Source organism: Helicoverpa zea, chromosome 26 (assembly GCF_022581195.2).
Source record: "Helicoverpa zea isolate HzStark_Cry1AcR chromosome 26, ilHelZeax1.1, whole genome shotgun sequence".
NCBI lineage: Eukaryota > Metazoa > Arthropoda > Insecta > Lepidoptera > Noctuidae > Helicoverpa > Helicoverpa zea.
In genome coordinates this window covers 6,367,093-6,380,331 of record NC_061477.1, presented here as the reverse complement: position 1 = coordinate 6,380,331, position 13,239 = coordinate 6,367,093, and the positions used below count along the sequence as shown (strand labels likewise).

Sequence of the window (13,239 nt, the reverse complement as noted above, 5' to 3'; positions counted from 1 at the left end):
ATGGTAAGTTACAAATATAGTTTAGGTATATTGTAAGAATATTGGAAGGAATAATCTTCCTTTCAAGAAAATGGAAACGGGGTGGGGTTGAACCTTTAGGGTGCGGCTGACGTTCATTTTAGTATCGCCACAAATGCGGAAGAACATTTTATGCAGGTTTAAGTTACAAGGCTAATTCCATGAACAGATAAACACCGTATTTACTACTTTCTTGAATTTTCATATTTCTCTCACATACAAATTCATATTTTTTTTCAACCAAAGCAGTTTTAATGACATAATTATTATGCCAAAGAGCTATTTCTTATCCCATAAAATACATATTCCTTACGATAAATCACAGGACTTTAATACAACATAAAAAGGTTCGTCTTTCTAAGAAGGACAGCTAATGACTGGTCATTACCACATCAGTAAAAAATCTCATATCCTTTAAACTCCAGCTACTACAAGATCAAAGATTTACTATCTAAAAACATGAAATAGTGACAAGTGACCATACCAGTTTTGCTAGATTTCAAAATAATTATAAGCGTGATCTGTCATGGCGACCAATGGCTTGTGACTTGTTGTGGACCATAGACAGCGTTACCTGATGACATACATACATAGCATACTTTATGGTGATTAGTTTCGCAATAAAAATATTGTGATTTATTATTGGTTTGTTTGTGCCTATATTTGGAAGTTAAATTACACCCAAAATGTGAATTGAATTGAATTGATGATAATTGAAATGATAAATAATAAAAGAAGATATTCGTTGATGCAAAGCTTATTTTAATCTAGTTTTGGAGCTACGTTGCAGCTAAAACATTAACGATAACTTTTGCAAAAATACAGCAATCATGCTTTTTTAATACAAGTTCTAAAAAATCTGCTTACTATTATATTTTAATAGAACTACTTAGGTAATCGATAGACTACTATTTACGACTTTCGAAACGTAATCTGGCAATTGTTAAATACTTGAAGAAATATATCAGATTATTCACCTTTTGTGATTACATTTTTGAAAGGTTTTTAAAGGCTAATAAAGATAAGAAACAAAAATGATAGTATACTATTCAAATGATTGTTGTCTAACATTAAATCTAATCTTAATTTAATGCAAAAAATTTCTCAATGATATTTTTTCGTTGATTCGTTTTGCATAGATAAGAAAGAACTTAAGTAGTATATCCAACTAGTCAATATTTTACTCTTTGACTTTATAGGCTTGTTTATAAGTGGGCCAATAATTATTTTTAGGAAAAAGGACTGCGTTTCTTTTAGGGCCATTTAAAATACATTTTTCGTTTATACAATTTACCTAAATAATCATCTGAAATCTGGTTTCTTCGTGTAGTACATATTTTACAATTGTTACGTTACGTGTATTTGGACATCTTATCGTGCCTGTAAATACAGAAAGATAAGCACGGTATTGTCAACTGGGAAAACCGGGTAACTTAGTTAGGAACTTGAGCAATGGCCTAGTACACTTTAATTGTCCTACATCAACAATTTTCATGTTTTTTTTTGTTTTGCAATTTTGACTGAGGTTGTCATTCACCGCCAAAAATACCGATCACATTTAGAAACAACTGACAGAAATTGCGTAGTGCTTTGTATAACTATGTATTTTAATAAACCTAATAAACTAGATTCTCCAGTTCTACAACTTATAACTTAAAAGATTAAATCTGCCTTGATATATGATATTCGTAAGTTTGTTTGACCCCTCAAGCATCTGTGTTTACAAGGTCAACGTGATAATTTGTATGCGAAATTAATTTTCTTCTTTTTGTTTAAGGTTCTTGTAAATGACTGTGATTGATTAAATTGAGGATGAATTTATAAATTCAATACAAGATTATGCAGTTTTTAATTCATATACAAATAAAAATATTAAATTAAGTCTAGGTACTCAAGTCTTCTCCGTATGAACGTATTTGAATGGTTCCCAAGAGACTGACACGCTTGGAATTTGAAAATGAATATTTAATAGACTAAAATTGATGTTTTGCCTAGCAACCAGTAATCAGTTTCCACACAATAATAACCTGTTTGATTGAAATCTCATTTGTGAATGGCACCTTTGTATATCGTCACTAATTTACTGAGAAATACCTCTAGAAACCGCAGGATCGGTCACCTTTGCACCTACTTCGTATGGTCTGGGAGGCCCCAAGATTTATTTTAAAGATTGACACAAGGATATTGTGAGAGGAAAACCAAGGGTGATGATGCAACTTGAATTATTTCATTCAGGATTACATCAAGATAGCCACTAATCAAGATAAATGTAATTACTACAACTTCCTCATTTGCTAACACTAGAAACTATTATATCTAGAGTACCGCATTATAAAGATAGAAGTTGATTTTGGACATCTAGAGCCACAAAAATCTTTGTCTAGAACATTCCATCATTCCATTGTATTTCAAAGTTTCAAAAGACCCGTTCAAATCCCATTTACCATCCAGTAAAGAAAAGACCCATTGCAAATGTACCTGTCCTAGATACTTTATCTTCTTGCCAAAATCTGACAAAGAATATTAAGATTGTAATAAAATATGTTTTTAATCATATTCGATGAAGAGGATAAATCCAAGGCGATTAGTCAAAGTAAATACAAGACGGATGCAAACGAAAACATCGTTAGGGTGAGGGGACTTAAGGACATACACTGACCTCATTGGCAGTGTCCTTCAAAAAGGTCAGACGGGTTGTAAACACAACGGATTGCAGAGCCAGGTGTATGAATATGGCTGCGGGATTGTTCGAAAGTGTTACCGCGGCCCTGAACATAAAAGGCCTACGACGGAACACGACGGTTTTTAGTCAGTAAGAGTCTGACACTCCCTCACCGCTGCTAACCCACAGCGGGAGGGGTCATTTGATGATTTTTGACGTCGTTAAAAAAAAGGTGGATAATGCAGTAGGAATAAAAATTTTACGGACTTATGAAGATTTTTTTATCGGGGTGAGATAAATTTTAGTAGAGCAGGTGGTGAGAGATTGCTTCAAATACCTAAGTATTTTATTGCCGATATCAAATAAGGATTACTATACAGGAAGACGTAATAATATGAAGATCATAAATAGGAACAGTGTGCTATCATTGGCATACTTTTCACGACCAAAGAAGACCTTTGAATGAATGACTAAGAACAGACAGAAAATCTCGTCTTTGTTCGTGGAAAACTAAATAAGACCAAATTATACTATTTCTTTCACACAGATTGTAATCGTACAGATTAAATCTACAGGGTCGGTTTTCTTGTCTTATCTCAAGAATGTTAATACGCGGTGAGGTACGCTAAATACCTATTGTCGCTTGTAATCTGACTGCGATGTAGGTATGTACTTAATTTTGATGATGTACATGAGGTACTTCTCAGATGAATTCGATGATAAAATATTAATAACTGCTGAAACATATTTTCACACACACACACACACACGACACAGTCTGTCTACATCTCTACATACAAGCTGTTGATCTGCATCCGTGCCATAGTCAAGGAGGTTAAAATTAAATACGTAAATAATCGATTTGAATTACGGTAGGTGGGAAAAAGCTAATATGCGCTGCTTTTTTTGATGTTGTAATTTCATGGTATTTCAGAATTTAGCCCACGGTTAAACACAAATCATAACAGAATTGCCCCGCGGCCACAGTGTGTGCGTGATGGCAGCTATGTGTGCGTAGACAGAGAAAACTAATGTCTACGTGTGTGCGTGAGTGTCGATGTGTGAGTGTCTTATCTACGACATGACAGCGCGAGCGCGCGAGCGAGCGAGACCGAGTGATACGCGATAGCAATCATTTTACCTAAAGTTTCGAAAATCACCTTCATTATTGTCATTAACTTCGATTTACTTTACTTACTAATTTTTGAGCATAAATTTAACACAGATATCTTATTAACTACAGTAATAAGCAATACTAGTGCGCGAAAGAAAGTTCACTAACATGTTAACAGCTGATTGATAAAATGTTCGTTTTGCTTTATCTTTCAGCATAAAGTTTTCGCAGTGATTTAGTTTTTATTTTTGAATTAAATTGGTTAATAATTAGAAATTTTGCTTCCTTCTTAACGGTCTTAGGACCTTGGAACACGGAAATCTTATTAATGACGTAATACTAGTGCGCTAAAGGAAAGTTCACTGACCTGTTAACAGCTGATTGATAACATTTTCGGTTTGCTTTAACATTCAGCGTAAAGATTTCGTAGTAATTTTGTTTTTACTTTTCGATTAAATTACTGAAAGATGTGTTAGTTAAGTGTAGGCACGAGGTGATTCTTTCGGCTCGTAGGTATTATTGGCGTGGTTAAGAAATCAACTTATTTACACTAATAAAATTGATTAAGCTGACTACGTATTTACAAAATGTACAAATAAATAAATTACCTAGTTTAGTTACCCGGAGGTACTGTTCAAAGCTGTCACCTTCACACTCTTGGCACAATCGAGCACGACGAAGTAGGTGGTTGTCCTTCAGCTAACATAACACTATCACATTCGTTTTTAATGTGTCGAAAGCACTAAGTTAACGGTCCTAGCACATAAGTCTGTCACATGACCAGCATGACCCTCCGTGATGAGGGTTCCCGGTCGGTAAACATTTCCCGGAACATAGGTATGTACGGCTGTCATTGCACATCCTTGGCAGTCGTAACGGGTAGTCAGAAGCCAGTAAGTCTGACACCAGTCTAACCAAGGGGTATCGGGTTGCCCGGGTAACTGGGTTGAGGAGGTCAGATAGGCAGTCGCTTCTTGTAAAGCACTGGTACTCAGCTGAATCCGGTTAGACTGGAAGCCGACCCCAACATGATTGGGAAAAGGCTCGGAGGATGGATGGCTGTTAGTACACTGTTGTCACTGATGGCATACAGGCGGACCATCGCCACCAACTCGTGTTCGTGTAGTTTTCCGTCATCTCGCACTTTGTACCTACACGTCGCGGAATTCAAAGCGCACGTACGCAGCAGCGGCGGCGACATCAAACACACTGCTTGCCGTCGGCGCTTGTTTGTTCCGGCTTCAAGGGCACGCGGGGAGCGGCGAGGCGAGTGTGTGGGAGTACTCGCACTGTGATTGGGTGAATTTGGGTAGGCTGGATGATCTACGATTTTTATTGAACGATCGTTGCGTATGCTTTGTGCATGTATCGTTTGCGTTTGTGTGAGTGCGCAGCGCGGTAGTAAGGCTAGTAACACACGCGCCGAATTAAAGTACGGCTGGGTTACACTGACGGATATACGTAAATAAGAAAAAAACATGAAAAAATTACCTACCCATTTTTTCGTTGATTTGGGTCGAGAATCATTAGCATATTTACGTCCTTGACTATGGCACGGATGCAAATCAACAGCTTGTATATTCTAACTATTTTACGTTGCCTCTACTTCTTTGGTGTATTCACTGTGTACATAAATGGTTAAATAAACAAATAAATTTTTGCACACCTTGTAATTGTTTTGCCTCTAGCAATTACCTAAACAGTCCCCTGAGTTAGTCATGTGAAAATCTTTTCCACTTTTTGACGATTACCGGACACACCTCTATTGGTGGTTTATTTATTATTTCTGAAGGTATATAACGGATTTTTAGTTCTTGTAAATATCCTGCTCTTCGAAATGGGTATGCAAAGATCCCACGGCCAATAAATCTTTCACGAGAAGAATAATGAGATCACAAACTCACCAGTGTGTAGCCCATTACTTAAATCAAGTCCAATTTGATCCTCCAAGAACAAAAACATTAATCTAATCATAGACAAACGATCATAACAACGACACAGCCTTGGGTTTAATGGTATGTTTTGTAACTAATGGTCAGCAAGCACTAGGCAGCCTACGCTGTATTGTTCAGGCTTTTTCCTTTACGTTACAAGTGGAATTTAATCCCTACTCAACGGTGATTGTTTGTAGTTGTGACTATAGATTGTAAACAGATAAATGAATAGGTAACATGTTTGTTTTAGACTACTCTGATACTTACTTCATTTTGGGGTTAAAGCTGTTCAACGCAAAATATTACAGAAAGGTTCATGTCCATTTTTACAATCCAAAACAACTGAAGAGCTCCCCAAAATAACTATGTCAGCGTGTTTTAGCAACTTTCGTAATATGGTTAACGCTCAATCCTTCTCCGTGTGAGAGGAGGCCTGTGCCCCTCAGGAGTGGGACGATAAAGGCTGTAACAGTATAATATGAACACGAAAAGGACAATGCTCAAAAAAAACCCAAGCCCGGCGCAAACGAAAAGTAACTCAAATTATAGGTAATAATAAGTAATGAAATACTGCATAGGAGGCATCATCGAAATCAATGGCTAAATGTATGAAATTGCTATTTGATTTTTTAAAGGGGTAACATGAGCAGCTGGGGCTTATAGTTTAATCAAAGTGCTATCTGAAACAACAAACAAGTAATATGGCAAGTAGTTAATAAGCTTCTCCAAAAAGATAAATCAATACCGAAATACAGGCTGCAGCGCCCACGTCATCGCGTCATGAGCGTTTTACATTACTTAGGGTGGGCTAGACATGAGGAACAGTTCGCGCATCCCGCAACATTTTTGGATCTCGTCGTGTTAGAAATAAAGAATCGATGACTTTTAAGCGTTATTAGATATTAAAATGAAAAGTGCATTCATATCCTGTTTTAGTTCTATCATCCTATTATTTTGTAAAAGTAGGTAGAATAGTGGAGAAGTTGCTATAAACATGTCATTATGTTGCTCTTAAACCACAACTGTATCTGTTTGCTGTTCCTTTTACTAATACATTATGTTACCTCTAAAATCTTGAGTAGCAATGTACCGCAGATGTTAAAATTCGAATAGCAATTTCACGCATATAGCCACTGATTTCGATAATGCCCCCTATGTAATATTTAATTACTTATTTTTACCTATATTTTGAGTTACATTTCTTTTGCGCCGGGCCTGGGTTTTTTTCTCATACTTCATGAGCATTGTCCTTTAGTCAAAAAAATGAAGTAGGTACCTACCTACTTTTTGGTTTACGCTCGCGAGGAGATGAAAAGCAGCAAAAATACTCTCATGTTCTCTTCTACTTTAGAATTTAGCAAACTGGCACACTTTTCTCAATACAAACAAAAAACAACATAAGCAGTCTATAATAGTACAGTTATAGATTGAAAGCCAAAGATATTACGCTTGAATGCATGTTGCGTGCACCCGTATGGCAAGCAAGATTGAGCATAGTAGGTCACTTGAGGGCTTCAGTGGCTTGATAACAGAAAGTCTTAAGTATGTAAGTACAAGGTTAGAATAAACATCCAAATTGGGTTATGCAGATAGAGTAATTAAGATAGACATCTTAGCTCATTAGATAGGTGGGTAAGGAGTTAATTTGTTCTCTAAGGGATTTGGAATGTCCGAGATCTCGCGAAAGGCACAGTCGTGAAGGAAATAATTGACATCAATGGAAGAAGTTTGGCGATAAAGGGATTAATTTGACAGTACCATTATCTCAACTGGTGCTTTGAATGGAAAAGTACTTTTGCTTTTTGGTGGAATGGCAAATATAAGCCTTTGTCACAACGGCAGATAAAAGTGAGTCAAAGATAGATCCAGTAATATATAAAGTAATATATTATCCAATAATAGATAGATAGATGCAGTAATGATTTTGATTTGTCGAGCCTTTACACATACTTTAAGTTAAGCTAAGTCTAATTTGCGATATTTCTTTAAGTAAAATTTAAGAATTTTCTTGTTAAATATTCCTGTGGTGAGTTCTAAACTTATGTTGAATTGAACTTTGACGCCTAGAACTAACGAGAATGATAGGTATAAAAAAAGATTTTTATTATTCGCCACAGCGTAAAATCTTGCAACCAAAGCAGAGAAACAAAGCGAATAATGATAATGATTGATGCGTTGTCTATGAGCACGTGAAAATCGTGAAAGTGCTTATTATGCCGACATGTGATACGCGACGAGCATACAGGTTCTATGCGCATCGATAATTAATAGGTATTGTTGTTAAACTAATTAGTAATTAGTTTCCTTTGCCAGCGAAAGTTTTTTTATAAGTTAAAATTGCCGGTTATGTACTATTAATTAATGTTCGTTTATTCTTAGGTACCAATGTGGAATGTATTATAATTAACTTTTTACAATATCTTATCTTAATAATAAATATAGGTACCTAGTTATATTATCTGTTTAACTATATCGGTCAGTGGGTCGTCTTAGGGGCGGATTTTTCACGGCTTTTGGGTAGCAGTTTAATAAAATAATATTGATGTCGACAAGTTTCGCTACTTCGTCATGCGTGAAAACCGAACGTAAATTTTAACGTGTCAAATATGATGCTGTACTACCTGTCTTTTCTGATGGTCATGGATTTTTTCTATTATTTGAAAATATGAAAAATATCCTATAGGTACCTATTAACCTAGGTATGAATAAAATTTATTGAAAGGCAAGAGGTAAACAAGTTCCTTCGAAGTTTTGGTCCCACTAGTTCCTACGAATGGCTTGGAAACCTAATTCTTGAAGGTGACTGGGTAAAAAGTGGGGTTTTTATAACTTCACAGATGTTACAATATAGGTACCTACCTAGGCAGGCTTTTATAATCTTGTTCACATAGAAAAACAACCATAAGGTGACGTGATTATACACCTGTCCATTTAACTTTATAAATAAAAATTTAATAGGTAGGTAGGTGGTACCACTTAACATTACAAAAACATAGAGAATAGGTGCCTACATAAGTTAGGTGCCTATCAACCAGTGGCAGGAACTGCTGTATTACCATGGTCTGGAAGACTGGAATTAAAGCTGGAGGATAGCGTGAGAAGTCAAATATCAGAACATAAACGTTAACTGAACTTCCCGGATGTCATTGAATATGCTTGGCAGTCGTTACGGGTAGTCAGAAGCCAGTAAGTCTGACACCAGTCTAACCAAGGGGTATTGGGTTGCCCGGGTAAATAGGTTATGGAGGTCAGATAGGGCAGTCGTTTCTTGTAAAACACTGGTGCACAGCTGCATCCGGTTAAACTGGAAGTTAATCCCAACATAGTTGGGAAAAGGTTCGGGAGATGAAGATGATAAGACATTGGGGGGGTCAGTGGGTCATCTTAGTTTTAGGGGCAGGGATCTCCCTTACAAAAATCTTAATTACAACTGATAGGAAAGTTTATATTAATGGTCTATTATGAAGGCAAATAACATTGAAAAATGTCATCGTAGATTCTGCTTGCTGTTAGAATTTTTTACACACATTTCGACTAAAGTTAGTGCGCATACCGTTCATTTAGGCGATTTTTAGGGTTCCGTAGCCAAAATGGCAAAAACGGAACCCTTATAGTTTCGTCATGTCCGTCTGTCCGTCTGTCCGTCTGTCCGTCTGTCACAGCCGATTTACTCGGAAACTATAAGTACTACAGTGATGAAATTTGATGGGAATATGTGTTGTATGAACCGCTACAAAAATATGACACTAAATAGTAAAAAAAAGAATTGGGGGTGGGGCCCCCCATACATGTAACTGAGGGATGAAATTTTTTTTTTCGATGTACATACCCGTGTGGGGTATCAATGGAAAGGTCTTTTAAAATGATATAAAGTTTTCTAAAAAACATTTTTCTTAAAGTGAACGGTTTTTGAGATATCAGCTCTCAAAGTCGTAAAAAGTATGTCCCCCCCCCCTCTATTTTTATAACTACGGGGTATAAAATTCTAAAAAAAATAGAGGTGATGCATGCTAATTAACTCTTTCAACGATTTTTGGTTTGATCAAAGTATCTCTTATAGTTTTTGAGATAGGTTGATTTAACTGTAATTTACGGAACCCTTCGTGCACGAGTCCGACTCGCACTTGGCCGGTTTTTTTACTCTCTGACCAATATTAAAACCTGTTCCACGGTCTATTTAACCTGTCACTAATAAAGCTTAAACTGTAAATCATTGTAAAATATGACACTTAAAAACTTGAATGTTATTTGAACACTTCGCTCTGTAGGTAGGTATGTGCCCATAAAAGGTATATTACAAACCAGTTTGTTCACTAACTTCTTGTTGAATATTTCGCAATTAAGTCACGTTAAGCATTAAACTCAGTCATACATATTCAATGAACGTTTAACAGTAACTTGAGAACTGTAACCAAATTAACATTCATATTTTTGTTTCTCCTCCAAGTTCAAAATAAGATTTCTTTCGCCAAATTGACCATAAATAAAATGCGTATTTTTTACTGCTAAATCTCCAAAGGCAAAGGTCATTGAATTATTATTCCAAGTTAGAAATACGTGGGCCGAACTCGTTACTGGAGCCGCGAGCGCTTCGCGAAAAAAAACTCGGAATAACTCACGTACCTTTCCGCGATTTCCAATACAGTTTCCTCAAGTAGTAAGCAGCTGCTACCAAAAGGAGTGCAGCAATAAAAGCACCGATAGCTGCGCCAGCGACGCTGCCAGCACCATAGCACGTCGCAGCCTCTTGGCCGAAAACACTAGGCACCAAAACGGTCACAAATAAAACCAAATTAAATAGAACACCCATTTTTTAATCCACACAAATTAACATCACTGTATATGGCACATAGATGGTTCGCTTTGACGATTGACACCGATCACATTCCTAAAATTTGAAGTTATCGAATCCGGAATGCGTTGTAAAACTTTTTTGTGACGCTGCGATACAGACGTGCGCCGCGGCTGGCTTCGCGGTCGACTATGGTGCCGCGCCGCGTAGATTCGAGTTCGTTCGTACTTGTTCGTCGTAGTACGTACAGCCGTTTCGGTTGTGAAAAGGCTGTGATTGTGGGACAGAGAGCGTCGCGGAGAACGTGTTTGGACAGCAGCAGACGTGCGTTACGATAGAGGGTACACGATTGATGTTTGAGATTTTGTTCGAAGATTCAAAGTTTAATAACATTCAACATTGTCTTCGCAGCTCATAGTTTATCTTATTATATCTCAATAAAAGACACCTAAAAACATTCATAGGCCAGGAGGTGAATACTTTGTTCCTCTAGGTACTCTATGACCTCTTTCAAAAAAACCTACTTGACGAAGGCATTAGATAATGTCCAGACAAGCAATTCAACAGGATACAACTATCGAACGGCAAACTCTTATCTAAAACTATTCAAAACTGATAAATAAAATTAACACGTGGACCTTCTACTCTGACGTGCTCTGACGCTCTCGAACACCTGTGAGAAGGTGCACGCACGCTCACTAACGCACTTTACTCACACATACGACCAACACACTATCTATATATGTACAGACGTAGATTAATATTGAAAATGTATGTGTATGCGCGTAGTTTGTTGTGATACATAATCGCTTTTTTATAGGGATCGGGTAGATCTGGTTTTAGGATCAGCGAGTTATAATGAGTACTTTGAACCAAAAAGATGGGTGCGTGATGTTTTGTAAGTTATCTTAAAGTAAGTAATAATCACAGAAAAACTGTTTATGTACCTACCTACCTGCTATTTCTTTATGTACTTAACTTCTTCAGGGAAACAGGGTGGTTACTTATTTAGGGTCCTATAGTTCGGCCATTCAGAGAATGCGTTCCTGACACGTCGCGATTGAACTGACGACGTGACTTTGCAATGGCGTTGCAGTTACGATAAAAATATTTTTGCTGGTTGTTTACCGTTTTAACAATTGAGGAGCATTAAAACAACATTATTATATCAATAATCAATGAATGTAGTTACGTCGTCAGTTCAATCGCGACGTGTCAGGAACGCATTCTCTGAATGGCCGAACTATAGCTATTTTAGGTCAATGCAAATAAAGCACGCAATTAAAACCTTTTTTATAACTATGCTGCGTTTGGTCTTGTCCATTCATGCGGTTACACTGGCATGCGGTCTAAACACACCTTCAATGGCGCACTGACATTTTAACATTTTGACTATATACAATGAGCGAGCTGACATGACAGTCATTGTTCACGATCGTGTAGGGAGAAAAACATTTTGTATGCGTTGCATTTTACCTGTACTTTGACCGATATATGAAAGTACCTACCTATTTATATTTAAAAGTTATGTATCTGATAGTTTCTCTTACTAAAATCACACTATATGTCTCTGCTTAATTTCTATATTATAAACTTAGATCTACAAATGTAACATTAGTGGCCCTTAGAATATTAAAAAGACGACTTTTTATAGATTTCTATGGCACCTGTAGTCGAAGGGGTTTTACATTAAATTAATATAATGTTTATAATTACTATGATTAAGTATATGACCAAAACTTGAAGTATATGATGTCGAAAAATCTCTTCAAATAAGTTCACCACTCTGAAGTCAGTCGCTCGACTTGCGTAGTAGTGTTTTGTTCGTACCCAAATTTTGACTTATTTTGACTATCAAGCAAAGTTATTTGATGATCGCTAAGAAATTGTGAAAAAAGAGAGTAGATAAGGCTGCATAAAACTTTCACATTGCACCCGTTTTTGTTTAAGTAAATAGTATTAATAATTATGTTGAAAGTAAGGTAGAAATTGTATATTATTTATTCGCTCTAGTTCCTTCGGAAAGAAATTGTTTTAATATAGTTTTTCATTGGCTCTAATGCTTATTTAATTGATGAATGTGTTATGTGACTGTTAAATACCCTCATACGTCCGACATCCACATTATTCCACATGCCCTGACGAGTCCTCGGGTTCCAACCGACCGAAATTTTTCGAAAAGTTTCACTACATTATCTATGGTCATTTGGCCGGAGTATGAAAGTAGGCTACCTATTCTAATATAATAATCTATAATCTATACCAATATAATAAGTAAAGGCTCCACAAAATCCTCAACCGATTTGTAAAGTACTTTCACTGTTGGGTAGCTACACTATTCCCGAGTAACGCTAAATTTTATCCCGGTACGGGCAGAAGTTTCACGCAACGCCGATGAAATCGCGGGAAATCGGCTAGTAGGTATGCAATAAAATGAATATAAGTACCAATTATACTTACTTATGGTTGTTATTATTGCGAGAATGGCTCGTTTGTACCTACATATATACGACTAACAGGTGCGCCGTAAGACATAAGTCGTGGGCAATAGTTATAAGTATAGGTAACTCGGTTGCATGACATCATTTCTCATGCTAAAACAATAACAAATGAATAAATCATGGCGATTTCAATAATAATATTATTGTTCGATGCAGACATAACAGTTTTCCTAAGTACCTATGCATCAGGTTTTCAAGTTTCAGAGCCCCGGTCTAAT

General features: G+C 36.6%; 1 protein-coding gene across 1 annotated transcript in view; it reads right to left on the bottom strand.

Annotated features, from left to right (window-relative positions):
* Nucleotides 1–10,744, bottom strand: part of LOC124642952 — a 75,282-nt gene extending 64,538 nt beyond the window's left edge. The window contains exon 1 of the mRNA XM_047181751.1: nucleotides 10,352–10,744. Coding sequence (XP_047037707.1) covers nucleotides 10,352–10,538 — 187 coding nt within the window. The 5' untranslated portion in view covers nucleotides 10,539–10,744. The remainder of the gene's footprint in view (nucleotides 1–10,351) is intronic.
* Nucleotides 10,745–13,239: the final 2,495 nt, after the last annotated feature.